This window comes from Lichenostomus cassidix, chromosome 9 (assembly GCF_008360975.1).
Source record: "Lichenostomus cassidix isolate B80296 chromosome 9, HeHo_3.0, whole genome shotgun sequence".
NCBI lineage: Eukaryota > Metazoa > Chordata > Aves > Passeriformes > Meliphagidae > Lichenostomus > Lichenostomus cassidix.
In genome coordinates, this window is record NC_139490.1 from 7,949,481 (window position 1) to 7,976,950 (window position 27,470).

Below are 27,470 nucleotides of genomic sequence, written 5' to 3' on the forward strand. Positions count from 1 at the left end.
TTTTTTTTGTCGGAGCGCGGAAGGATATTGCACCATTGAGTGCGTCACAGCGCCCCACTCCTTCCTCCCTCTGCCTGCCCCTCCCCCCGCGCGCACGGGGTTTCCCGGCCCGGCCCCTGCTGCAGCGTGGGGCGGGAGGGGCAATGGCGGCCGCGGGCCGGCCGGGCTGAGGGGACAGCGAGGGGCCCTGCGGCAGCGGCTGGGGCGGCCCGGCGGCCCCTTCTCCTGCCCGCGTTTTCCCCGTCCAGTTGGTTGTTTTAAAGCCCCGGAGTCGGGGGTGACAGAGGAGAGAGGAAGAGGCTTCTTCAGGCATCCGCCCCATCCGCGCACAGCAATGGCTCCCGCCTCCTCCTCCTCCCTGACAGGCAAACACACCCCGAGCTCTCGCTCTCCCCGCTGCGCTGCCGGGCCCGGGGCAGCCTTGGGCTTGAAGGGGCAGCGCTGGGAGCTGGCGGAGAGGCCGTGAGGTGAGGGGGGCAGATGGAGGCCTCTGAGGGCTCCCAGCACCGCTGCCCCGCTCGGCCCTGGCCTCTCACCCAGTGCAGGCCGGCGGGGCCTGCTGAGCCCCGCAAAGCTGCCCGGCGCTTCCATAATGTGACAGAAAAAATATCAGTCATTTTAATGCTCCTCTCAGGTTTCACAATAATCTATTCGTGGGTATTTCTGACGGAGGCAAGTAATATAAATTGCGAGCAGTAATTTTGTGCCAATTTAATTTGGTTTATGTGGATCAATTTGCAAATGTGTTTCCATAGTGATTATATGTTAACAAATGGAGGCAGTGCTTGAAACACTCGACCCTTTACCTTGTCTAGAATATCGTAAATTGTCTAGAATCATCTAGAATATCCAAAAAGGGAACCTGTCAAAGACTGTATATACCTTAAGTCTTCCTGTGGTAGCATCTCCTGGGACAATATTATTGGCAGAAATAATACACTACCCTACCACTATCCCAGCAAAATTATACAAAATGCAGCTCCACTGCCAACCTATCCTAATGCTCTCAAGTTTTGTCCACCCATTCTGGGTAGAAAATATTGAGGATATTTCTTGTGTTTGCAGTTCAGATAGACATCCAACAATAGCCGCAGGCCTTTTGAATGAATGATGCCAGTTTGCATGGACTATTAACCTCTGGTTGTAAAACAAACAGGATGGACTGAAGAAAAAATGTGAACACAGGTTTGGGCTGTCACAGTTAGATTTCCCACTCAAGTGACTTTGAATCTAAATGGAGAAATCACACTACTGAATGATTGTTAAGGATCTTGAATATTTCTTGAGAAAGCTGTTGAATTTGATTTGATGAGTATTTTTATTTAAGTACTGCATTTAAGTCTTAGTATATTTGCAAATCTGAGAGAAAAAGATTTCCAGACCCGTGGGAATTTCAGGAAGGTAAGCCATCGTTCTTCACAGACCTGAAATGGCATCTCAGGAACAAGTATCTACTTTATCTTTTCCAATAAAGAAATCAGTGTCATTTCAGATTACCCATGTATTCAGATCACTTTGAGTGTTCAGATTTGACAATAGTTTTCCAGTAACAAGGCTTTCCTGGCTTTCTTGAAGGAGAAACTGTTCTCATTGCTCTAGCTTGCTGCGAGTCTTATTTTACTTCACTTGGCTAAACTTCATTCTATTTTTTGAAAAATTTTTAAAAATTAGAATTTTTTGAAAATTATCACTTTCAATCACGGGGGACAATTTTTAAAATTGGTATTGTTATTTACTGTCTAAAATAATGGGGAGTCTCTTGATCAGCTGCCAACATTTCTTGGAATTAGGCAACTACAGAGCCAAACAATGCTGCCTGCCCCCCGAGCTCCTGATCACTGGCCTTTATTGAGGAGCTTGAAATTTCTGTGTGTCTGAGGATTTTGTTAATTTATGCTTTATCTGATGCTTAAATATAAAGAAAAGCCTGTGACCATTCTAGTATCTGCTCTCACATGGTCGTGGCAGAATTTGGCAGAGTTTGACTGATGGAATTATTTGGTGGTGTTATTTGCTTTGGTTCATGGTTATTTTAATGCAGTGGCACTCCTCATTCCAGTGGCCCCTTGGCAGATGCTCTATTTGCCTAGAGTGTATGACTGTAGGGATGAAATTATGATTTAAGAAACAAATAATCAATTCCCACGTGAAAGGCGTTTATTCACATAGATGTTGCACATTAAGGTATATGAGAAAAAGAACCCAGTATTTCCTCCAGTGGAAATCATTTACTTCTTTCACCAAATGAAAAGGTGAAAGAAATTTCATTTCATTAACTTCAGGCAAATCGTTGGAAACACAGAATCAGTCTTCTCTTTTTGTGAAACAAGATAGCAAATGTTCAGGCTTCTTGTAATAGCAATGACCCCTAACTGGACTAGAGGAAAAAATTCTACATTTTATACCCTTTAGAACCCATGTATAGTGTTTGAGAAATACCTCTTCAGTTACAGTAGGGCAAACAATTCTTTTGTTTGTTTTCATACCTAATTTGTGTATTTTTGGCCCAGGGTTAGCCATACTCTCTCTGGAATTATTTGTGTTCTGAACATGAAGCATCAGTGAGAGATACCGAAAGGTCAGATTTTGTCGCTGACAAAAATCTTGGAATGACGCTGGGATTTCTTGTGGTCCCCTGGCTTTAAATCTGATTAAGCGTTTTAGAGCAGCCTCAACTGAAAACTTGCTCCCCAAGGAGCAGGTTCATGTTATTATCAGGCAGAAGACATACCAAGAAGACACTAAATAATGTGTCTGTGCTACTAAAGATAGGATCCACAGCCACATATATATGTACACCTAATAACCTTCTGAAGATGTTTCCCAAAAAGACAATCCCAGTGAATCATGAGCTCTTTAGTGAGAGTGAACATAATTATACATTTATTAACAGGGGTAACAGATGGACTAGCTGGTTTAGCAGCTGGGTTTCCAGTGATTATTCATGCAGATTGAAGTAAGGAGTGACGTATCTGAAGAAAGCAGTAGGAGCTGACAACTCCTGAAACTGAGCTCCAGTTGAGCAATCCCTGCTCACCAATATTCTGGCAAACACAATGGTACAATTTGCATTAGGAAATTTCAGAAATATCCTTTTAGAAATCTCATAGCATGATTTGAATTTGCCATGAAACTGTCAGGTACTTCACAGGAAACCTGCAAGAGCCCAGAGTTCTCTTCCTGCATTTGTAAGTCTTGTGCCAGAGTTCAGATTGTGTATTGTTTGATTGCCATGACTAGCAGGGCAAGGAAGGTAATGGTAAACAGACAAGAGTTTGCTCACGGTAGGTCATGTTAAGGATCAAGATGATTTGTTAGGGTGTTGTTAGCAAGAAGTAATGTTTTCCAGTTCATCAGTCCCAAAGGATCCTGCCTAAACAAAAGCGTGCTTCCTCAGATGTAGGAGTGGATAGGAAAGGTTCTGGAAAACCTCCAGAGGAGAAAGAAAGTCCAAATTCCTGGAGTCCCATGCTTGTTATTTAAATGCAGTCAGGGTGTCATTAATGCTAATGTATTTTTTGGTCATTCCACTGTATTTACAATCTAAACAAATTATACTGTAAGAATATATAAGATACAGTATTTTTAATGTATCGAGAATGCTGGCTTTGTGTTCTATAGTACCTCAGTGTAATCTGAAATGCACATTATGATGACTTTAGTATGTTGGGCTGCTAGGCCTGCTTTGTCACCCTTTTTAAAGTTATCCTACAACTTTGTTATGTTTTGACAGCTATTTCTAGTCTTTGTAACTGTAGTCACACTTGTGTTGTGAAATCTCAGTGATGTCCCCGTTGAGTGAATTGAAAGTACATCCAGAATTTCCTCTCCCTGTCCAAGTTCTGTCTCACTGAATAGTTGTGCACTAGGCCAATGAGGAACAGATTCAAAGATGCTTAAGTTACTTAGGTGCCAAGCACTATGGAAAGCCAATGGGATTTAAAGTGCTTTAGTTGATTTAATTGTCCCACATGCTTTGTCTATTCAAGACATTCAGGCTTGTGCAGAGGATGTGGGGTGGACTGGGCCTTTTGTTGGCCAGCTGACTCACTTGTCTGAAATGTATGCAGGGTGGTTTGTGGCTTGTGCTTCCTAATTGCTTGGAGCACACATCTCCAAGGAGTGTTCCTGCTTCAGTTGTGCAGAGTTTTCTGTCTCCAAGGAGTGTTCCTGCTTCAGTTGTGCAGAGTTTTGCTTTTTAGCCTAAGTTCTCTCTTTCACAGTTTGAATTTTTTCTTGATTTTATTAATTTGTTAAACTTTTTAAGACTAATTTCCTTTTTTTTTTTTTTTTTTTTTAAGAAACAGCAAAGTTGTGTGAATTAAATCCTTCAGGTTATTCATCCATTAATTCATCTCCTCATAGAGTTTAAATTCAGACTTGTAGTGACCCTCCTGCCTTCAGAGATTTGAAGTTATTTGTTACTTATTTCTTATTCTGGCATAATGAAGTTATCATGGAATTTTTAAGAAAGATGGTTTTTCTTTTATACAGTGGGACAGTTCTTGTAAACTGCTGCTCAAAAGGAAATGGCAGGAGTACTCTAGTCCCTCAAAGGAACTTTAGTTTCTCAGCCCTCTCTCAGGGGATCAAAAAATCTAAAGAACTACGGGAAGTTAATTACTACCTTTTTTTTTTACAGTGGGTATATGTAGTTTCACTCAGTGGGCTTGGAATTGAAAAATTTCCCTTTTACTTTGGTTAGCATTACGTTGGTCTTCTAATAAAAAACTGGGGTTAATTCTAGAAATTCAGTATTTAATTTCTTAGTGGAAGTATGTAAATTATTGTTAATTCTTTAAATGAGTGCAACATAAGAAAACTGTGCTATGGAATCACTTATGGTGGTCTTGTAATTTTTATAACTGTTCTGGTAATAATAAGAATGTTGGCACAATAAAATCTTAACCCAAATACTTGAAACAAAAATACGCTTTTCTTTTTATGATTTTTGTAGTCATCCAGTCCTCTGCATGCTATAAAACTCAATAATTACAATTTTAGATCTTGAATGTTCTTCTTGATTGAGCAATTAGATTTTTTGTTTCCAAGTTTTCAAGGTTTGTAGTCAAGCCCAGGACATGAAATCAGCTTAGCTCTGTTCTCTGTTGTGTCAAGCACTCCTAGTGTGACCACAGACTGGAATTTTAGCACTAAAATTGAGAAGATGATATTTATTAGAGACTTGCCATTGAGTTTTATTGGAATGAGAGCTCTTTTTGCTCTTCAGTTTGCTCCTCTGTAAAGTGGGAGTTACAGTATTTGCCTCAGGGGTTATGTGTAGGCAAATCCTTGAAAAATGTGGGGATGAGTAATGGAAGTAGGCCTAGAAATTTTTGGTATAAATTGCATGCTACTTTCAGGGTAGAGTTTGTTCTTTATATTACAGAAGTAAATAAAGCTGAGAGATGAATCAGGTGGTGCCTGCTGATAGCAGCCTGACACAGTTGTGGTTACATTTATTTTTTATGTAATGAAATACTACGTCTCATCTATTTCTGTGAGATATAAATACTCATATATTTCTGTGAGACAATCTACAAAGGACATTTTTTCCAATTCTGAGAGAAAGTTAGATATAAACCTGTGCATTATTTTGAAGCAAACACTTTTCCTTCTGCTGTTGGTTAACCATGTCTGCACATTATTTATTCTCATGATTATAAAAATTGGCAATCCACTGACAATGCTTGAGTTTTTTAATTGCTGATTTCAGTTGGTTAAGTTTTGGAGCAGCCAATTCAGGCAGTCCTATACTCTGTATTTCATTTGAGTACCTTTCCTCATTGGTAATGAAATTGAGTGTTCTGTACTTTGTAGGAGGAAGTAATGCATGTGAACCAAGCCCAAGATGAAAACACCAAAAAGGCCAAGCAGGTCTTTGACTTTTAGATGGGTAAATTCACAGGACCAGTATGTGATAAAATGAGTAATAATCTCTAATGTCTGTTGTAGATGTGTGTACCTTGGTAGATGCACTGTGTTCTGACTGGTGACAGCAAGCCATGTGACTCCTTCCTTCCCCATGCAAATCACACTTTTGGACGTCAGAATAAACACACTGTGCTTTTCAGTGTGTGTGCAGTGCTGTGAGTTATGTCTCTATCTCAGATTAGAGACAACAAAATGTCTGGTGTTATCAACTGATACAGCATTGCACAGAGAGCTTTGCTTTGAGTGTATCACAGGTCTTTATTGTCAGAATATTTCCAATGTGTATGTCCCTAAGCAGTAAGAGTAAGATATTACAGAAATTACTTCATTTTTCCTTAACAGAAGCTCTTTCTGTCCATAGCCAGCCTTGCATATTAACTGAATAATTCTTCTCTATCAGAGCATTTTAACTATCACAACAATATTTTGCAGTTTATACAGCTTGTCAGAACACGTAAAAGTTAATAATAAAGCTAAATACTTTGTCATTAATAAAATGAGCTGTGTAATCAGAGATATTTGCCTCAAGGTAAATCTTAATTTCTACAAACTGAAAGTTTCCTACTGGGCTTTACTTTTCAGAAGAAAATTGAGACTGTTCATTTCTTCAGGTAGTTATAGTTCAGATTCCCAGAGTTTTCTTTCTGTCACTGATACCAGCACAATGCGAAACTATAGATGAGTAGTTTCAGATTTGTGCCCTTCTCTCATCTCTTTGTAAAATGGAAATTATCATCTTTCTTTGGAGAATCTCAGACTGTAAACAGTTTAAAGCTGGGACTGATTGCTTTACAAGCTATGCTTCAGCCTGCAAAGCAGCTCCAGGTGGGGAAATGTTTAAAAGAAGTTTAAAAAATTAATCAAGATCAGCATTGTGACTTGTTTAATGATTTTATTTGGTTGTTTTCTTAATCCTTCTGAGTTTTTTTGGATGGGAGACATAACTATTCTAAGGCTTTTCACTTTAACAGTGTTAGAGCTGCATGTTCCTGTCATGGTTGAGTCTGAAATGTGTGCCCATGATGCTGAAGCGCCAAGTGAGCTGCTAAATGAAACTGCTCTGTTTTTTGGGGTTTTTGTTTAGTGCTAGGAAGCCTCTGTAGGCCAGTCCTTAGCCCCCACTGTTTGTGCTTCAACCCATCCCAGAATGCTATTCTGTATTATTTTGTATGCCAACTGAGTATTGCCAGATGAGACAAAAAAATAAACATGTGAGGTGCTGAATTAGCAAGGAATTCAATCTTTTTCCTTACAGGTTGTGCCCAGGATCACCTGCCCGTATTTTCCACATTTTCCAACAAGCATGGACAGGAACTGATGCAAGCACAGACAGGATGCAGGTGATCCCTTTGCTTTAGCCAGGAGTAACTGTGGTTGCCCATGCCAATCGAGGACATGCCCTTTAACACATCGTGTAACAGCAATTGGCAGTGGCCAGAAACCTTTGTTCTTTACATAGCAGGAGACAGAAATGCAAGTTCATGCTGAATTGCAGGAATATATTGATTCATTTATTTCATGTCTGTGATGAAAGTGATTAAATTATAAATTACTGGCAGGTTTTTTGCAGTATATAAAGAGAATGTATGTGGCTCTATTTAAAGTACTTTTATCTTGTGCTTCAATTTAAGAGCTTCTGATAACAATTGTTTCTGAGTCTTAAATAGTTGGTTTTTTTGCTGTCATATTCAGCATTTATTTGTAGCTCATTCTGATTAATTTAAAAGTACTGAAGTCAGGAAAATCCTAATTTCAAAGCAGGCAGATACTACAGCACTCGGTAACTACACAATTAGTGATAGTTTTACTTCTGTTGCTTTTTTGTTCTCTAAAGCTTGTGTTCCCATTTCTAAATGTATTCTGATAAATACTTGTCCATGGGTTACAAGACTACAAGGGCTTGTATGCTATTATTGCTTTTATTTCAGCAGGATTTTAACAAACAAAGCACTGATTTATGTGCGAATAACAAATAAAGACTCAGTCAAACAATGACAAATTCTTAGAGTACTTTATTTGGATGTGATACTGTGTATATCTTAAGGTCAGAATTCTCTCTTTTCACCTTCCTGTCCAAGGAAGATGAGTTATCACAAAGATGATTTTACAGTTAATTACCCAAAAGGAGTTCTCTGATTTCCTTTACTATTACTCATTTGCATTACTAACATTCATCTCTTCTGGGAATACAACCTTGTACCCCCAGGAACACAATTTTTCCCTGAAATAATGGTGGAATTGTGTTTGTTAATTTACATCACATCAGAATTGTCTTTGCTGATTTCCTGGGCTAACAAACTGTGTATCTTTATGCAGAAGGAAAGAGAATGAAGTGAGAACTATAAAGGACTGCTGCCTCAGAACTGCTGTTGCCATAGAGCTGCTAACGAGGAAAAAAACTGCAGCATGGATTTCTTGCGCTGTTGAAGGTAAGATGAGGGCACAGCAAAGACTGTAGGAGGGGGAGGGGAGGCAAGGCAGAGGGAGGGAGAAGAGGAAGAAAGTCTGCGTCCTTGCTGTCTAAAAAAGGAAATTCAGTGTCAGTGTTCATGAGCAGAACTGCTGGTGCAGAAGAACAAAGCTATCTCAGTTGTTTAGGGTAGCAGGAGTGATGAGCAAGCAAGCACACTCCCATGCTTTCAGGAGGAAATGCTGCAAAGAAAGGAGGGAGAAGAAGAGTGACTTTTTCCTTTAGAAAATACTCACTGCTGTTTCAAGGTAGCTGCTTTTTGATACTACTTTGGCATTAATTTTTTTACCCTGTGTAAAGACAGCTGTGAAAAAATTCAGTAGGAATAGAAACAAGAAGAAAAAATAGTGGTAAAAAATTCAGCATAATCTTGAGCTGATGAATTCTGTTTCTATGTATTAAAATGCCTCAGTTGTTACATTCAGCTGTGCAATGCTGTGAAACCTTTCAAAAGGCAAATGAAATTATGGTTTTTGTGGTAAGATTGTTGCAATATGTTGATGTGTTATCAACCTTTTATCAATGATCTTTCATCTTCTTTTACCTAAGTAGGTGTCTTTTGAATGGAAATGTATAATAAACAAATAAAAATTAATATTAGATATTCAAGAATATTGGCAACAGAGCCAACATCGGACCTGCTTTCTGTGGGATCTCTTTAATGGAATGAGCTTTGTAGTCTAAGACTCTTCAAGATCGTTGCAGAATTATCTACAACACACTCATGCAAAAGCTGCTGCTGGTGCTGTTCCTACATCTCTGTAGCATGTTACATATTTTCTTCACCTGCTTCCTCTCTGAGATGTTAGGATCTTTCTGAGGCAACTGAACCCATGTGCCCTGCACAGCAAACCCAGCACACCTGCTGTGTTTGCACGGTGGGGCCTTGAGGAGAATAAAACAAACTGTGGAGGCAGTGATAACTCTGTCTTAGCTATTTTGGTACTCCTGTGTTGATATTGCTTAACCATCTGTTTGCTGTGTTATTGAGTGTGCTTGGATAGATCAGCCCTTTCTCACAATTTCTTGTTTTGCACTTTATCACCATTTATCAAATAGAGTTTGACTGTTCTCCTGGAGTGTGTTCACAGTTTGGGTCAGAGTGAATTTTTTTTTTTTCTATAGCAGCCTGGTAGTTTGATTGAGATTCAGTAATTCAGGTGTAAATGTTAGGGATTCAGACTTTTATTTTTAGTATTACCATCTCTCACTGTGAAATTGTTATTCTTTGAGTTTAGAGAGTTTAGCTCATACATGCATTTCCCAATCATGAATGGCACTAGGCAAGGTACATCAATCTTGAATACAGAAGTTTCCATACCCAAGGTAAGTCATGTGGAATTGGATGTTCAAGTGTATTTTTACTAGTCAAATTCATTGCGTGATTCAGACTAATTTTGTCAAACTTGTAACGTACAGAAAGTTCTCCTGAAGCCTTCAGATCAATTCTTTTTATTTACTTTGGTGCCCAGTGCACTTGGGGTTGGTAACATCCTGTTAAGGTTTGTGTGGGTTCTTTGAGCCAGCACATGTGAAGATCAAGTCTTTATCCATGTCTGAGGCACCCCTTGGCAGTACAAGGGATTGTGGTTTAGTTCAGTGTCAGCAAGGGGTTTAGTCTCCTTCTGCTCTGAACAATTGTTAGTATCTTGCTGAGTGAATAATTGTGTTAGGACTGAGTTCCACAGAGCATTTGGTGCTACATTTCACAAGCGATCACTGAACTTCTGGGTCAAACCAGTTTTGGTTCTTCAGAGACATGAGGTGGTTATTCAAACAAGTATGACTGCATAATAAACACCCCTTTGTAGAGTAACTGCTAAAGAAGGAATGGATGGGCCCTAAGCAGATCAAAATTTTGTTGGCTTTTATAAATATTTAGTGGAAGGTTAGTATTGCAGTCTATGATTGATTTAATAGTTCTTCATTGGCCAAAACAGGTGGCCAGAAACACAATATTGCTAAATGACAAGCTATTCTCATAAATTTGCAAATAGTACGAATATTTATTGGTTCCAGTTGATGGATTGATGGTGGCTAGTATGTATTTACAGTGGAAAAGAGCAGAACTACAGTAGTGCTGATACAGAAATGTCTTGAGTGGAGTGCACTCACATTAAAACCTTCATATCGATGCTGTTCCTATGCCTAACTGTCAGCTAGAACCAACAGATCTGTCAGCTCGAGTCAAAGTTTCAGAGGTGTCTTGCTTGTCTTATGATAGAAAAGCAACTTAATGAAGCTGAACAAGGCAGAGGAGTTGTTTGTAAGTCTGCTAATCTGTTTGGACTGAGCTCTGAAGAAAGAAGTAATCTTGTAGTTTATGCTTGGTTTACCTGCTTCTTCCTCCTGATTTATATTGTGGGAGTGATCAAGAGAATTAGGAAGTATGGCAAAACATTGCCCAGAACACTTTAATCTCTGTATTTGGGCCAGGAAGAAAAAGCTGTTAAGCCACTAGTGTTGCTGTGGTTAATGCCAGGACTTGCACCAATTCCCAAAACACTGTAAAATATAAAAGCTACTTTGATGGCTAATGCTGCCCATAATTATCTTTTGGAGGTGTTGCATTGCTCAATCTCCATCTCAACCACTCCAAGTAATATCAGCTGTCTACACGATAGACTTTGGCTGAGTGCCCTAAGGCCTGATTTTTGAAATGCTGAGTACCCATAATACTATTTAAGGTTAATGGAAGCACAGACTTCTCACCAAAATTTAAAATCAGGCCTCTGCACTCAAACAGGAGATTTTAGTTTAACAGTCACAAGACTGCTTAAATGATCAGTCTGAACTGTGGATTCCTTCTGGAACTTATTTTCTTTTTTTTTTTTGCAAAGCCTGAGCCATGTCCCATTATACCCCTTTGTTTTTATTAATTTTGAGAGTATTACTACTCTTTTACATTACATATTACTACTCAGTATACAGCTAGTAGCACAACTGGCACATGAAAGGAAGAGAATTCAGTTACAGTAGATTTACTTCTTCATAATGTTTTATGGCATTAGTCTTTTTTTCTGTTGGGTTGAATGACAAGAAGTTAACTTCTGCTGACAAGCTTAAGGGTTAGAGTAAGAAATAAAACAATGTTCCTTTACATGTGTCGCGTAAATTTTTCAAGACACTGAACTATAGTGTTTTGGATGTGTAGGTTGAAGTCTTTCTTTAAACATGCAATAGTTCCTGTTGATGTTCTATTGATGAGCATTATGTTCCCCAGCTTGAAATCAATAGTCCTCAATTCCTGTCTACTTCAATTGTGTGAGTTTTCTTATAGTAAAAAGTTTCAGTTAAACATATATCCTCTCTGGGTGACAGGTACATCCTCCTTCTGCCTTAGTCAGGTTTGTTCCCTTGTTTTTTACTCAAACTATAGTAATTTTTTTGTTTCAAGCCAAGTGGTCTGTTATGCCTCCTGGGATAAGTGCATCCAGTGGAAGGTAGAGAGGCATCCACTGAATTCATACAGTGCCTCTCATAAATATATTTTGTCTTTTCATTTTTAAAACAAATATACTCCTTTGGCATGACTCTGGATTCTGCAGGGAATTTCTCTGTGGTTCAATTTGAACCAAAACAGTAAGGTAAGTAGTTAATACCTGATCTTCAACCTACAGATCAACAGTATCAGTAGTCATGGCAGAAGAGAAAAGAATCACTATGAGGTTTCTAATCCCTATTACTCCATATGGGTAGGAGTCACTCCTTTGAAGGTTGTGATTATGTTTTCACTGGGCAGCAGATTGAAACCATTGCAGAAACATCAGTACTACCCGTACTTCATTGAAGCAAGATGCTTTACCCAAGTAGAAAAACCTTCACTCTGTCGTCCTTAAAGCAGCCTTCCTCTTAAACTGTAATGCAGTAGAAACATTGTGTTATTAATTGCATTTTACCAAATGAACTTCATGTAAAGCTTAATTAAATCTGTGGAAGCTGGATTATGCTAGTGTGGTCTTGTAAACACAGCAGAATTAGGAGTTGTGGGTGAGTAGCTGATTATAGAATTGAAAACATCTATCCTTGTCGTTATTTTTTAGGAATATTTGAGGAATTTGTACATTGGGTTTGGTACAGCTCTCTCTACATTTACAATAGCCATGTAGTGGTCTCATTTCTAATTCTGTAGCCACTTAGACTCATTTATCCTCAGAGCTGTTATTCCTAAATTGGGAGCAAATATCTTGCTGGCTAGGAGACCTGAGAAAACAAGGAAAGAAATGGGTTCTTACATCCTATCAAATAGCACTGTTCCTCATTAATGCTCCACATGTTTTGATGTCAGGTGTTTGCACAGCTCTGTCCCGTGGCTTACACTGTGTGAACATAAGCACTAGAGGATGATTTGAACTGCTGAGTGTGATGAAAAGGTCATGTCTGAATTATGGCAAAAATCCAATAGTCCATCCATAGTAAAGCTGAGGAATTTTTCACTTGGTCAGTTAAAATATGTATTTTTTCTCGGTGTCACAGATGGAATGAACAAGAGAGGGGGAGAACATTAAATTCAGAATAGCTATAATGTAGCTCTGGATGCCAGCAGTATGAGTAAACAGAGGTTTATTCAGACATGTTTTCATACCCCAGCCTCCTAGTTCGAATCATCTGAATCAGTAAGAATGTAATTTTTCTGGTGCAGGACTAGTTTTTAGTTTTTATATTCATGAAATTACATTTAGAGTGTTATTTATACTCTTTGCTTATAGTAAGTAACTGGCAAATCTCGAAGCTCTACTGCTAGAGCTTAATATTTAAAACAGATTGCACAGACGGGGTGTTTTTAGCTACAATGTTACTCACCCAGAAGAAACGCTGAGTGTTAAGCCTGCTAAACCATTCCTGGCAATGACAAAACTGACAAAATTTGGCTATCATAAACCCTGTGACAGAAAATGTGCCATCTGCTGGCCAAGGAGGAAAGTACTCGCTAGACGCTGCGGTCCCTGGATAAAGCTCTCCAGCGTGATTCCGGCAGGAGGAGAAGCTGGGTTTTGCAGAGCTTTTCAGCAGTAGAGCTGGAACAGCTCTGGTCAGGAGTTTTCTCACAGCAGATTCTGCCATCGGAAAGTGCTGGTTGGTGATAATTGAAACTTTCTGTGGGAGCACGTCAATGAGAAGGGGAAATGTTCCATTCTAGAAATATCCAAATATTCTGTTTCAAAATTTTTAGACGTGGAACACTGACTTGTGTTTCAGAATGATTTCTAAAATAATTATTTATTATTTTAGAATAATAAATAGGCCGTGGCTCTGTTGAGATTATTGTGGCATTCTTTTTCCGTACCCATCGTTCTTGGATCTGTAGGATATTTGACTCTCTAGACCCTAGCACTAATCCTAGCCCTCACCCTAAACCTAGCCCAATGCCAGCTGTTATGTATGTAGTCCTGATGCCACAGAAATCCCAGCAGTTTGAATGAGCAGCTTCAGAGAATTGCAGCAGTGCTGGAAGATCGTTCCACTGTGGTTTCAAGTGATATGGTCTTTTAGGACAAAATCAGTGAAGTGTTACCATTTGTAGGACCTTACCCTGTCAATAACCTTTTACAGGACTGAGTAGCATTTCAAACTGGTGAACTGATCTGGCATTAAAGTACTTATTTATTTATTGCTGTGTGGGGTGTTTGGTTTTTTTCAGCTGAATAAGTTATTGCATCCATACAGAGGGAAAACATTTTATTTTGCAATAAATATTTGGTGGTTTCTAGCTAATGCATCCCACCAAAAACTCAACCTTTGGAAGATACCTAGAAGAGGAAAATCAGTCCAGTCTCAAAATTATGCACAACCTAATAATGGAAGATGGCACACAAATTTTAGGTGTCTCAAGAGTTTGTAATTTTGTCATCTGACCTGTAGTATTTGTGCACCTCTGCTAAATGAAAATCTGTCAATCATGTCAACCTGCTTCTCTGAGTAGTTAACATAATATGTATAAGAATAATAAAACTGCTTTATTCAGGATTCTCTTAGCTGTCCCTGCTATCTCATCCAACAAAACAACCTGCTAGTGGATAGACTGGTGGCAATATTGATTTGTTCAAAGACATTAACAGTTACAAAGGTTCTTTTGTTTTATTTTGTTCTTTAAATGATCCACTCCATTAGAGAAATTAGAGAAAAATTATTTCACATATCTAAGAGAGGTTCCCTTGTTCTATATTGTCTTCTCTTTTACCCATATTTGGTTGAGCTTCTTCATGTAATCTGCAAAATTCTTTCTGCCATTGTTTTAAATACAATACAGTAAGATTTGATGCAGTGATTCAGTTTGTGCTTATAGAAATTTGAGGCAGATGAGTTACAGTGATTTACATATTTGCAAATATATGCAAATACACAGTATTGCCATATGGTCTTAGGTCCCCAGAAGTGCTGGTGACCTACTTGAATATTTCAGTTAACAGAATTTGAGCTTTTTCCTCTTCATGTTTTATACATTTCAAAAGACAGTATTCTTATTTTCTATATAACATTTCTGAAAAGGATCCTTCGGTGTTTGAATTATGGTAAAGCATCTGCGAGATCAAAGCCTTCCTCGTTGTTTTCTGTTGCTGGAGCTATGTTTTCTGCTGCAGAAGGCAAGAGATCCTCATTTGTGAATTCTCTGGGAAAGCTGGGAGGGGCTGAAAAGCCCACAAGTTGTTTCCATGGTTTTCCAGGACATCTAGGGCGAGTCGATTCTGGGTGATCTGGTGACCCATTAAGTAAAGAAGTATCAGGAAGAATTAGTGGCTCTGCAGGTCTACTGGTTTCCTTCCTTCCACCCCCTGTACTAACCAGCTCCAGTGCTGTTTCAGCACTGGCTGATGGGAGGGTTTCATTTTGACTAAAACCCCATTCATTTGACTCCTCAGAAGATTGGGGATTTGGATGTTTATGTTTATTCTTTTTACCATGTTTTTTATGCCCACACCCATGGCCGCTTCTGTGCCCACAACCAATTTCATGCCTATGCCTTTTGTCAGACTCATGATCCTTTTTCACTCCATGCCTGTGCTCATGCCTGTGCTTATGCCTGTGCTTATGCTCAGGTTCACCTTCACCTTCTGGTTGCTGTCCATTGTCTTTCCTCGTTTCTGTGCTTGGGCTTTGACTTCCTTCTTCATTTTTATCAGTATGTAAAACTGCATGTGTCTGGCTTAGCGTCACAGTGCTCCGGAAAGGTGTGAATCCAGGAGGCCTTCTTGCAAAGAACACCTAAAAAATATTGCAATAATAGCCACATTTGTTCATTTGTTACATGAAAAAGAGCCATTGCTTCAGATCTGGGAAATTCAGAAGCTGGCTCATGGCCATACATGAATCATTTAGCAGATTTTTAAACTATAATCTAAACTAAATAATTCTCTCTTCTGTGATAAGCATACAAACATAAGCATCCTCCTAAATAACTCTGGAGTATTTTAGCAGCTATATGTGTAAAAGAAAAATTTCTATATCACTGAAATTTTGTCAGTGTAAGAGTAATGATACTACAGAGAGCAAAACACATGTACGGGTTTTTAATGATGAACAATACAGTTGGTTTCTAGGACTAAATGTCCCAGCACTTGTTAGAGTGTAACACTCCCAGGTATGGAACCAATTTATGCTGAAGGTTAACACATCTCTGAGTAGCATCAATGGCAGAAAATACAGAACATCTATGTCATTTTGTTATATAAAATGTAACTATTGAATTCTTTACTTTTAGATTTGATATATGCATTTCAGAATACTGCCTAGAAATAATACAGAGAGGTTAAAGCTGATAATATCAAACATTCTGTTTTTATTGTGTCATCTCTACTCCCTCATTGATGTTCAACTGGAAGACAAAGCCTGAATACATGGTGTACAATCACTGTCCAACATGGGTTTCTTTTATCTCCAAAGTCTCTGATCATTATCTAGCTGCAAATCAGAGTTATTTGGCTTGAAGCTAAATTTGAAAGTTGATATGGAAAAAATGCTGTAGTAAAAATAGAGAGGAGAGACTTTGGTAGATACATAATAAATGAATATGTAGTTATGGAGGTGCTGAGCACACTGAAATTATTAGTTATGAGAACAGGTTAATCTGTCTTTATTAGGTGTCACACATGAGTCTCTGCATTTATTAAAAGTTCTGCAATCCTCAGAAATATTTGATAATAAAAATACTTATATTCCATTGTGAGATTTTCAAACTGACCCACATTCAGGATTAGTTAATTGTGGAGCTGAGTAGGAAAAAAGTGAAAGATCCTTGTGCAGAGATTGACAGCTGTGGCAGGTGCTACTTGACTTATACGGAAAGGTTCACAGATGCTTCGGAAATCTGTGGGGTATAATTATTGTGTTGGCAAACACATTTTTATTTCAACTTCTAAACCTAGTATGAGTAGTAATTTAAGAGAGTTGATGGGGCTTGATACTTCAGAGATTAACTGACAATGCAGAGGAACAGCCAACAGGCAGAACTTCTTGTCCTGGTGCCTTGCTTGTGTGATCACCTTGTTGTCCACTGTCTCACCTTGTGGTGAAACTGCTTTGATCTAACAGGTTGTTGAGGTTAGAGGGTGAGAACAAAGAGTGTGATATTACTGAGGCTGTTAAAAGAACTGTGTTCCTTTATTTTTGGTACAAAATATGGGATAATTTGGAAAGACACAGAATTTAATGACTGCCTTTGTCCTACACTCTACTTGAGAGGATGTGTAAAGAAGAGGAATCTTACCGCTGTCTGTACTTCAGAGCAGTTCACCTGGGGGTAGATTTTATTCTGCCATGGGATCACATGAATTTGTGCTTCGCATGACAGTGATGCCTGTTGACAAAACAAAGCAAAAAAAAGCCCCCAACACATTAAGGCAACAAAACTGCAGACACAAAGAAAGAGACTTGGGCCTGAAAAAGACACTTTTTAAAAATAATACTTTAAAATACTTGAAACTTTAACCAAATATTTATGAAATCTATCTTAGTGATGAGTACTTCTGTATTGGGACACATCACATCTTAGCTTTTCAAGGTTATAGTACGCCTGTGTGAACACTTTAATTCAACTTTGGATTCTAGATTGGATCTTGAAAATTGGATTTTTCATCTCCAGCACTTTTGGAGCACTAACTGCTTAAGCTTAATGATATTCCTAAGAAGTATTTTTTGTTTATGGTATTTCTCCTGCTAAAAATCGGGAAATTGAAATGAAGGTTTATTTTTTCTTTTTAGTGCCTGCTGCACTGACAAATTTTAAAATCTCACAGGTAAGCACTGTTCATACGATGGGAAAAGAGATGGGAGCTAAAAGCTCTTTCCCCAAACAACTCCTTTGCCAGTGGTTTCTGACCCTATCAGCATTCCTTTCCAGTGTCCGGAACACATTTTTCCGCTATCAACAGCACGGCATGCACTCCAGAAACATCATTCCTTTGCACACAAGTAATGCTTCAGTCTCATGTTTTCCTTAGCTGCAAGTCCATGGAGTCAGGAGTATTGCAGCTATTTCATTTGGCAGCAGCCTTCTCCTCCTCTCCTTTCTTTAATTGATTATTATCAAAAGAAAGCTCCTTTGGTTTTGCAATGAGCACTGATCCTGTGGCTGCAGTGACTCAGTTTAAGTTTCAGTGTTTCTTAACTTGGGTTACCAACAGTGAAAGGCGCTCTTCTTCTTGAAACAAAAGTTTACCGAAAGAGGTAACAGAACTCAGAGTGTGATTTTACTTAAGCGTTTACAATTTCTGATGCAAATTAATTTGTCCATTAGAAACATTACAGTTGGCAACATTATCATTACTTACACTGTTTGATGTGGCTGTACAGTCCTCATTCAGTTTTTCAAACTCACTCTTTGAGCAGTTTGTCTTCCAGACTGTAAATTTTACTTGGTACTTTTTTCCTGCAACCATCTGAAAAATTAGCAAGAAGGCTTTCTGTGCTAAAGGTATTTTATTGAAAAGGGTTGGCAGGAAACATAATTTTCTACAAGCTTATACTACTTATATTCTACAAGTCCTAACCACTGGGCCAACATATGTTAAGAACAATATTAAAATATTTGGCAGTAAACTTATCTGCTTCTAATCAAGTAACTTAATTACTCCAGTTCCTATTCTCAAAAATTCTAGCATTGAAGCTGAAGGAAACAGAAAAGGTCAGACTAATTTTGGGCCACAATTATTAAATGCCTGTAGTAATTTCATTAGTAACAGATGAAATCATTAGTGATAGCTCTGTAGAGAGCCAAATATGATGTCAGAAAAGTGGAATGTGAGTAAAACAAAGTGTGTGATGAACAGGCTCAGTTGAAAATGAACCTATTTGCCAAACGCATTAAAGAGAGAAACTGCATGGGTTCAAGAATGTGCTTGCTATGAGCTCTCTTAGTACTTTTCACAGAGCTTGAAATAATATATCTTCCTTCAGGGCCATCAGGCAAGACATGAAATTCTGTTTCCCTGAAGTCTATTTTAAAGGTGTATGCATGCTAATATCAGACATGATAGGGAAATAGAAAGAAGAACAAAGTTTGAAAGAAGAAAAGGCACAGATAGTAAAATTAAGATGATATAAGCTATTTGGAAAAATTCTGGTGTGCTTTTAGTGCCTTCTCCAGTGACACCTCATGCTCAAGAATATTTATGACCAAGTATTTTCTGAACTACTCCACTGTAAAATTTTCAATTCTATCCTAAACTTCTAGTTTGATGTGTTGGGTCAGTAAACAGGACTGATGCAAATGCTGACCAATATTATACCCCTGATTCCTTGTCATTTATCAAGCTCTATTTATCTGTATATCTTAAGTTATGCACAGATGTCCTTTTCTGAATCTAGCTGGAGTATTATTAGCAGCATAATCAGTGTACAAAATAACACATTTCTACAGGAAATTAAGAAGCCTCATTTCTTGGACCATGCAATTATTGTAGGGTAGACACTGCCTAAAATAACATGGAGAGTACTGGTGTGGTGGATGAAGGAACTAGTCCTGTCTAATAAATCTTCATACTTTAAAAGTCTAAGGTATGTTACAAAAGTAAAAAGTAGGGTAGATACACAGAAATCTAATACCCTGAGCCAACCTTTTTCACATGCTTTTCAAATCATTTTGTTTTAAGTAAAAAGTAAAAATTCAAGAGATGGGAAATCTTTGAATAATTTTTGAATGCAAGCCAATATGGATTAGATTTTACAGGAAAAATTACATGGATATTTCAGTTACTACATGTATCAACACTTAGACAAACACATTATTTCAAATCAGAATTCACACTTTAGCTAACATTCAGCTCAGCCCAATAATACTGTCATGTCAGCTCCTTGTGTCTGTGATATATCCCAACCTGAACTGTCGCTGATTGTATTTCTCCACCTTTATAGTAGAAATCATCATTGCTCTCTGAATTATACTTCTCCAGAGAAACCTTCAGTAGTTCCTTCAGTTCTGGACTGTCATTTGGGATAGTCCTTGGACAGCCTGGGCAAAAGGCAGCAACTACTGTTTCTTCAACTGAAAGAGACCAACAGGTTTCAGATCTAAGAAACAAAAGATTTAATGCAGACAAAGAGTGGGAAAAGCAGTTATAAAGCCCTGCTTTCTGGAACTCTTCATATTTGAGTCTATGAAATCATACCAAAATATGATCAGCAGTATAATATTTTGGTTATCCAAAAGAATGTCAGCACCTACTGTCACATGGGACACTTATCAACAGTTTTCTCATAGAAACAAGAACTGTGTGTGCCTGTTGTGGGTAGCCAGAAAATATGGAGAGAGAACAGCTACATGTATGGAAAGACCTGATTTGGGTGAAACAAGAAATCCATTTAATTGGCAACGAATTTGTGAGTTGAAGAAAACCAAGTTGAATAGTGCATGGAGCAACACCGTGCTCTCTGTTCCAAAGCTCTGAAGCTGTTGATAATCTGTGTCCAGAGAGGAAAAGTAACAGTACATAACAATAAAAGACATTGAAAATGTGGAACTTTCAAAATTGTTAGTGCCTACAACATACCTGGAAACTTGCAGTCATTGGCAATATCCACAAACTCTGCATGAAGATTCTGAAATGCTTTGGCCTCACATTTACCTACACGCTGGAGTAAAAAATGCAAAACAGTTTCTTGTTATTTAGACATAAAGAAGAAACTCACATCCTAATACCTTCCTGCTAACAGAATAAGTCAAGCATGCTTCTAATAATTCCTTCCTTCCTTCCTCCCTCCCTCCCTCCCTCCCTCCCTCCCTTCCTTCCCTGACAGACAGTCTACAGAGCCAATAAATAATCAGGGTTCAAAGGGACCACACAGAGAAAATACCACCCTAAAAGAGAAGCCAAATTAACTATTTCTATGTGTTCATTACAGAAAAAAATGAGGATGTTTACAAGCCAGAATCCTATTTTATGGAGAACTCCATGGAATTTCTATCTCAAACTGTAAAGACCAAACAGAAAATCACACAATTATCTAATCAATCATTAGTGAGTTTCTCATATTTTCTCAGGTCTTCTAAAGAAACTGCGGTAGATAACTTGCTTAAAATTGCCTTGATGTCTTAAAGCTGGAAGAAAGCAGATATTGATCCTGGGGGTTTTTTAAGCATTATAGAGCCTAAAACCAATTTCACCATTCCAGTAATTAAAAATGGTAATAAGGAAAGAACGAGGGGCAATGAATAGGAGAGACTGAGGTTTTGCGGTAATCAGAAGTCATATTATGCAGGTTTGTCAAAGTTCTTCAAAGTATCAGCAAAGGTGGGTAAAAAGAGACCTCTTGATATATGGAGATTTTCAAAAAGGTTTTGGTGAAACCCTTTATCAAAGACTAAAGGAACCTATTAGCTGTAGAATAAGAAGGAAGACAAAATTCAGGATCAAGATCTTAGAGCTATGACAGTTACTTGAAAATGTAATTATAAAATATAATTATGAAAAATCTACTTAGTAGCATTTAGAAAAATAATGAAGAATAATGTCAAGGCTTGATATCCAGGTTAAAGGGACTGACGTAATGTCCCAGTATAGCTTGGTGGTTCATATGTGTGTTGAATACAGGGTGCAATTCTGGTCCTCCCTCCCATTTAAAATTAATAGTACAGAGCTAAATAAAGGTATGAGAAAACTTCCTTGGAATATTGTCATTCCAAGGAATGGAATATTATTGGAATATGGTATTCTAATAACATCTGTCAGATCTATTAGCAAGTTCAGGGGATAAGTGCTAATGATCCAATTCCAGAAGCCCTGTGTGACCAAAGCCACAAGGGAGGGAGGCAGTGCTCCTGCAGTAGGTGAGGTGACAGAAGTCATCACCTCTAGGTGACAGCTGGGGAAACTCAGACTCAAGTAGATTAAGTAACTTGCTTAAGGTTTAAGGGCATGTGGATAATGCAGGGATTTGCTTCAACTAGTCTGACTCTCACGCTTCTGTTGTTTACCAGTGTTGTCATTCTTTCCTTTTTTGATCAATACTTCTGAAACATTCTTGAGATGTACAAGGAGTAATTTTTGAACAGGAGAGGCTTCTGAATGTAACACTCAGTGGTGCATTTCCACAACGGCTGAAACAGATGCCAGTCTGTCCCCTCCCATTTACCACCACTGTTCATAGTGACTCTGCATTCCTGCCCTCTGCCTTGTGTTTGCAAAATCGTTTTTCTGATCCCCTCGTGAGCTGGTCCAGGGAGGTCAGTTGAGAGAGGAAGCCTCTATTTTTGGTGCAGCTGTGTCAGTTCCAGGTCAGAGAAGCTGAGGGAGTACTTGATTTTGCAGCACTGTCTAGATAGATTATGTATATTTGTTAATGAATGTCTTTTGCGGCGCTCTTATTTAGACTGTGGTAGAGGTTAAGTAATAATTCAGCTACTTACTTTTCTTAGAAAATGTGTCTTAGGCTGGAAAAATGGTAGTAATTTTAATTGTCACTTTTTGGGGCTGTACATGAGTAACTCCTTGAATATCTGGATAGAAACTTCTCAAGGGATTTATTGTCAATGTGAGACTGTTTAGATTCTGTAGCATAATCTGAAAAACCTTTCAGTGCTCCTCTTAGTCAGTGATTCAGTGATTCAGAAAAAAACACCCATGTCTTAATTGCATAAATAGATAGCTATGTATAAGACTGGATTTAACCTTTGTTCACAAAGTGAAGCAAGACTATAAATATTTTCTTGAGTCAGATCTCGATGATTATTTGTTAACATCATATTTTCTTGATAAACAGATTTTGAAGATTACTTACACCTCTAGAAGTGATTTTGCATAGTGGAGTTAAATCTGGAAATTCGCCTTTGGAGCAATTAGTCTCCTCAATTTCATATCTAATTACGTAATTCCATCCAGCTACCACCTGGAAGAGATATTTAGGTTAAACATTATGTAAAACAATACAAACTTGAAACTTAAACTATTAAATGAGATTAGCAAAGAAAGCAAAACTACTCATCTAGTGCCTTCCATCCATCAAATCACTTTGCAGTCATTAAGCCATTCATGGGCAGCAAAAAAAAAACCAAAACAACAAAACTTGTCCTTACAATACAAAATGTAAATGAAGTCCTGCTTTTGTTAGAAGTGCACTTTGTATTTTATGTCCACTTCTCCTAGCAAGCTTGCAGCCTCATGCTGCTGGGTTTCTTTCCTCCAAAGGAGGACTTTCCTCCAAAGATCTGTTACTTATTAGTCCCCTTGACAGGAAGCTGGTCTAGATAGATGACTACACTAATACAGCCTGGCAAGTCCTGCATTCCTGAGCATGGCACACAGTAAAACAGTATCTGAATAATGTAACTTTATACTGCTGGCATCATTTTTTGTTGAATGTTCTGCATTTATTATCTATCCATAATTGTGTCTATCCTGAGCTTTTACCTTCCTGCACACACTATTTTGTCCAGGTTCATAACCCTTTTTAAAATTTTTCTCTCCAGGAAGCTGTTCCATTTTCCTCACTGTGGCTGCTGTTTCTCACCCGTGAAATCTCTCCAAATCATAGTGTGGGGCCAGGTAACATTGGATTAAAAAGGAGAAATAATCAAATATAGGAAATTTCTGTCTCAGATCAATTGAAGTGGAGGGCTCTGATTTTTTTTCTGTTTGCTGGAGGTGAGATGATGGTTCTCTTTCCAGCTGCTGGATTGCAGTCTGTCTGTAACATTTTGTCTGTAACATTTTGTCATGTGGCTTAAATATTGTGCAAGTTTGTCTTTCAGCAAAGAGGATTGTTGACATCAGTAAATATAAAGAGGACAGTCTGATTTAAATAATGAGTCAAACTGACATGAGACCAGAAGTTGCTTTTTGGCTAAGTAAATACATACAGGTTCAAAGAAAAGGGTCACTATTTGGTGTTGGGTTGTATACCAGTTAAAAAACAAATAATAAACTTTGCTTTCTAGCAATGTCACACCATAGGAGAGCCTTTCAATCCATAGGAGAGCCTTTCACAGGGAAGGAATTCCTGCGTGGAATACCAGATGGCATAGAATTTCTGCAACCTGAGTAGTCATTTCTTGCAAAGCAGATATTCCCATGTGCAGAAATCTTGCAGCAAGTGGCATGTTGATTTTTTTGTTGTTGTTGTTTTCTTACCCATTTTTCCTATGTGGGGATTACCTGTCCTATAGCACATAGCAGCTGCTAACAAATGGACCCTATTGCTTTGCAAAAACAGAGATGCCTGCTGCTGTTTGAGAGGCTGGGGAGTATGTGAGACATCTGTGCAGGCTGGCAGCTTTGGCACAGCCCCTAGGAGGGATCTGCTCCTGCTGAAGCCTCAAGGCAAGGCCAGATGAAGTACCCAGGAGCATCTGAGATGATACAGGATGCATGTGCTGGCACTGAATGCAAATAAACTGGTGTAAGCACTGGTTAGATGCAACTGCAGATGAAAAGTGTGTATACTATAAGCTGAGAACTCTGAAAATCCAGCTGGTAACTGTTTATGAGTCCTTATAAATGAAGATAACTATTTATAGAGCCAACCCTCTATATGCATCTTAATATCAGAAATATACACAAAACAAACGTGATACTTGCTTTGGGTTGGATTATTTTGGTAAATTTTGAGAAAAATTGTGCACAAACCTGTCTCTTAGCTTCTTTTATTTCCACAAGCTTAAAAAGGGCAGATTCTTTACCGTGCTTGTTAAAGTTTTGAATGGCTTTTTTCAGTATTTCTGACACTTCTGAACCGTCACTTGATATAGGATGAAAGCATCCAAGACATGGAGCCTCAGAAAGTTTTATCTTGGGCATATCTGGAAAAGAAACAAACAAAAAACCATAGGGCTTCATGTAAAACAGTCTTGGGTTTTCATTCTTCCTATCTGGGAGTGAGCAAGAAACCTTTCTACTTTAAACTGGCATGATGAGCAAACCCTGTATTCCAGTGTCAAGGCCTCCAAAGACATTTTTGTATTTAGGAACACACTCTGGTTGTGGTGGCAGGGGCTGTCCATGACCTTAGGGTCCAGGCATGGTTTTGGCAGTGAACCCCATGCCAGCAATTAGTGAATCTCGGAAAAACCTTGCATATAGTTTTGACACCATTAAGGAAGGTACATTAGTCTTTCAGCCAGGGAAGAGCCAGTGGAGGCTATAGCTAAGGGGGTGGTTTTCAGATTCTTCAAAGATCACCCACAGTGTGCAGCTGCTTGCTCTCCTCACCACCTTTCAGGATGGGGACTTAGTAGGAGTGTTTTGGCTCACCCACGTGAGCTGCTGTGACTCCAAGTGCCCCAGGGACTGTAGTTGGACTATTCTGCTGTCCCTGCTAGTAACTGTAGCTGCCAGTTACCACTTGGTGTTACCTTGAGGCTTAACCAACTGGATTGGCTGTGGATAGACAAGCCTGACAGGGATGCTCAAACTCCTGTTTCCTGCTACTAATCCTATTAACTCTCTTTCCTTTCTAGTAATCATGGATTGGATTTTCATAAATTAATTTTATAGTTCAGTACATAAATTAATTTCACGAGTCAGTGAGCTTGAGAATGGAAGTGGGACAATATGTGGTCTCTGTGGAATTGAAGTAAAATTTGTGTGCCTGATCTTCAGCTGGCATTAACTGGCTGGAATGGAGTTACGCCAGCTTGCAGCAGCCAGGAAAGCAGTCCAGGGTCAGTTAGATCAAACTGTTCCACCAAGGAGGCTGAACAGTGTGGTACCACTATGGTGGGGAAATCCCCCACCTGCCAGGTGTGACCAAAGTCTGGCCCTTCGTAGCTCTAGTGTTGCTTATGTTGACTCAGCAATGATAGCTACCTTACAGAAAAACGTGACCATGTTTTCAGTAAGTAGTCACAAAGGCGATAATGAACCAACAGCACACCCATTTCTACGCCAACTGTGGTCTCAGCACTTTCATAAGGACTATGCTGAACAAACGTGTATTCTTTTTTCAGAGGTGCTATAACTTGGTAAGAAAGGATGAGTTCCTGAGGCTGAATACCTAATTAATTTAATTTATGTATGGGGTTTTTTTGCTTTCTAAGCAAAGACTCAAATGCAAATTTCTCGTGCATTCTCTGTGGGATTCACAGAACTTTTGCTGGCAACTAGGTGTCACCATTGCCCTACAAATGCAGCATTTGTTCAGTAGCAGAACATGGAGTTTGTGCACTGCAGTTCCTAGAAGGTCGCTGGCTGTAGGTAAAGCCATTTCAGCTTTAAACAAGATAGCCAGAACAAAAAACAGATATTAGCTGCCCAACATCTCAGGAATCAGGGTGAATATTTCTGTAGTTAATAGTTAGATGGATATTTTAAAGTGAGCATGGGTATGTCTTTCAGAACACCAGGAATAGAGATCTCTCATTGCAATGCTTTAAAACAATGTGATCTCTTTTTAATTAAGGAAATTACTATGTGAATGTAATAGTCATATATAAATGTATTATAGGTGAAAAATGTAGTACTGCTTATTGTTAAGGTCTAAAAGATCAGTCTCTTACATAATTACATCATTGCCAGATTTTTATTTTGTAAATGATTTTTTTTTTTTATTTTCTTGTTTGGGGTAAGTGCTTGCTTAGATAAACTTCAACAGAAAAAAAAAATCAGTCATTTTAAGTTTAGAGAAAAGTAACATACAATTTTGTCATACAAAGGTTTTTCTAATTATTCCTGGGACAATTTTATCCTTAAATGAGTAAGGGCAGAAAGTTGAAGTGTGACAAGTTGCATTTAGTCGCTTAAATTACTGCTATGCTTTTGGTCTTAAGCAAACTAATTTTAAATAATTCTTAACTAACTAACTTGAAGAAACTTGCTACACATACGTGTGCTGGTTTTTTTTATCCTGGGCAGAAACTGCTTGTGCGTTACCGACTTAGTCTATATGTGTATAACAGTGCAGTGAAATTTTATCTTTAATATGTAGTTGCTTACAAAAAGAAAATTTATAAGATAAATATAAATTTATCTTATAAATATACAAGATAAATTTTAAATTTAGAATTTTAAGGAGCTTCTACCTTTAAAAGGAAAATTACCTGAAAATCTTAGTGTTCTATTTATTCCATTCTTATTTGTCAAAGTATTTGTTGAATGATGTCTCGAATAGTTACATACCTGAGAAAATTTTGCACTCTTGTGAAACATTAGTTGTTTTATCAGCATCATTCATATGAACTCGAGCTGTGCATTCTCCTGTTTTCTGCAAAAACATATGGCAACAATTGTCTTAAACTTGCTAAGGAAAAATACAGTGCTTCAGCAGTTGAACACAGCTGACAGTTGCAAACTAAGTTTGTGGAAGAAGTTCATGTGTATATTTGTAGTAACATCTAACTTGCTGTTTTGTTACTGAAAAAGGATCCGTTTTGTTGATTGTGACGAAAGTAGGGGAAAAACTGAGTAGATAACTTGTAAGATTGCTTTGTGTTTGTATGTTGTGTATTGATTAACTAAAGAATTTACATTCTGTGTTACAGAAATGAACACATGCCCATGAATAAAGACTGCATTAACTAGGTATTTCTCCATTTTCCTGTCTGCTAGTACAAGATATGCTGCAATGACCATGGCATTTCACATAGATTCAAATTATATTGTCACCATCATCCCTTGCTGTGCACTGTGTGAAATGGCAGTGT

General features: G+C 38.3%; 1 protein-coding gene and 1 long non-coding RNA gene across 4 annotated transcripts in view; one reads left to right on the top strand and one right to left on the bottom strand.

The window, feature by feature from the left end:
• LOC146433157 (uncharacterized) lies at nucleotides 1–14,531 on the top strand. Of its 2 annotated transcripts, XR_014854009.1 has the most exons (3): nucleotides 1–467; nucleotides 7,190–7,274; nucleotides 8,251–14,531. It is a non-coding gene; the product is annotated as an uncharacterized LOC146433157 (long non-coding RNA). The 2 variants fall into 2 exon arrangements; XR_014854008.1 differs by lacking the exon at nucleotides 1–467 and having other exon boundaries at nucleotides 6,372–7,274.
• KNG1 (kininogen 1) overlaps nucleotides 14,457–27,470 on the bottom strand; it is a 16,798-nt gene continuing 3,784 nt past the window's right edge. Inside the window, exons 3-11 of one of the 2 annotated variants that reach the window (XM_085069154.1) lie at nucleotides 26,947–27,031; nucleotides 24,460–24,632; nucleotides 22,616–22,723; nucleotides 20,389–20,470; nucleotides 19,717–19,883; nucleotides 18,172–18,279; nucleotides 17,109–17,198; nucleotides 15,448–15,607; nucleotides 14,457–15,099 (exon numbers count right to left, since the gene is read on the bottom strand). In XM_085069154.1, coding sequence (XP_084925280.1) covers nucleotides 14,912–15,099; nucleotides 15,448–15,607; nucleotides 17,109–17,198; nucleotides 18,172–18,279; nucleotides 19,717–19,883; nucleotides 20,389–20,470; nucleotides 22,616–22,723; nucleotides 24,460–24,632; nucleotides 26,947–27,031 — 1,161 coding nt within the window. In that variant the 3' untranslated portion in view covers nucleotides 14,457–14,911. The remainder of the gene's footprint in view (nucleotides 15,100–15,447; nucleotides 15,608–17,108; nucleotides 17,199–18,171; nucleotides 18,280–19,716; nucleotides 19,884–20,388; nucleotides 20,471–22,615; nucleotides 22,724–24,459; nucleotides 24,633–26,946; nucleotides 27,032–27,470) is intronic. The other variant, XM_085069155.1, reaches the window with a different exon arrangement.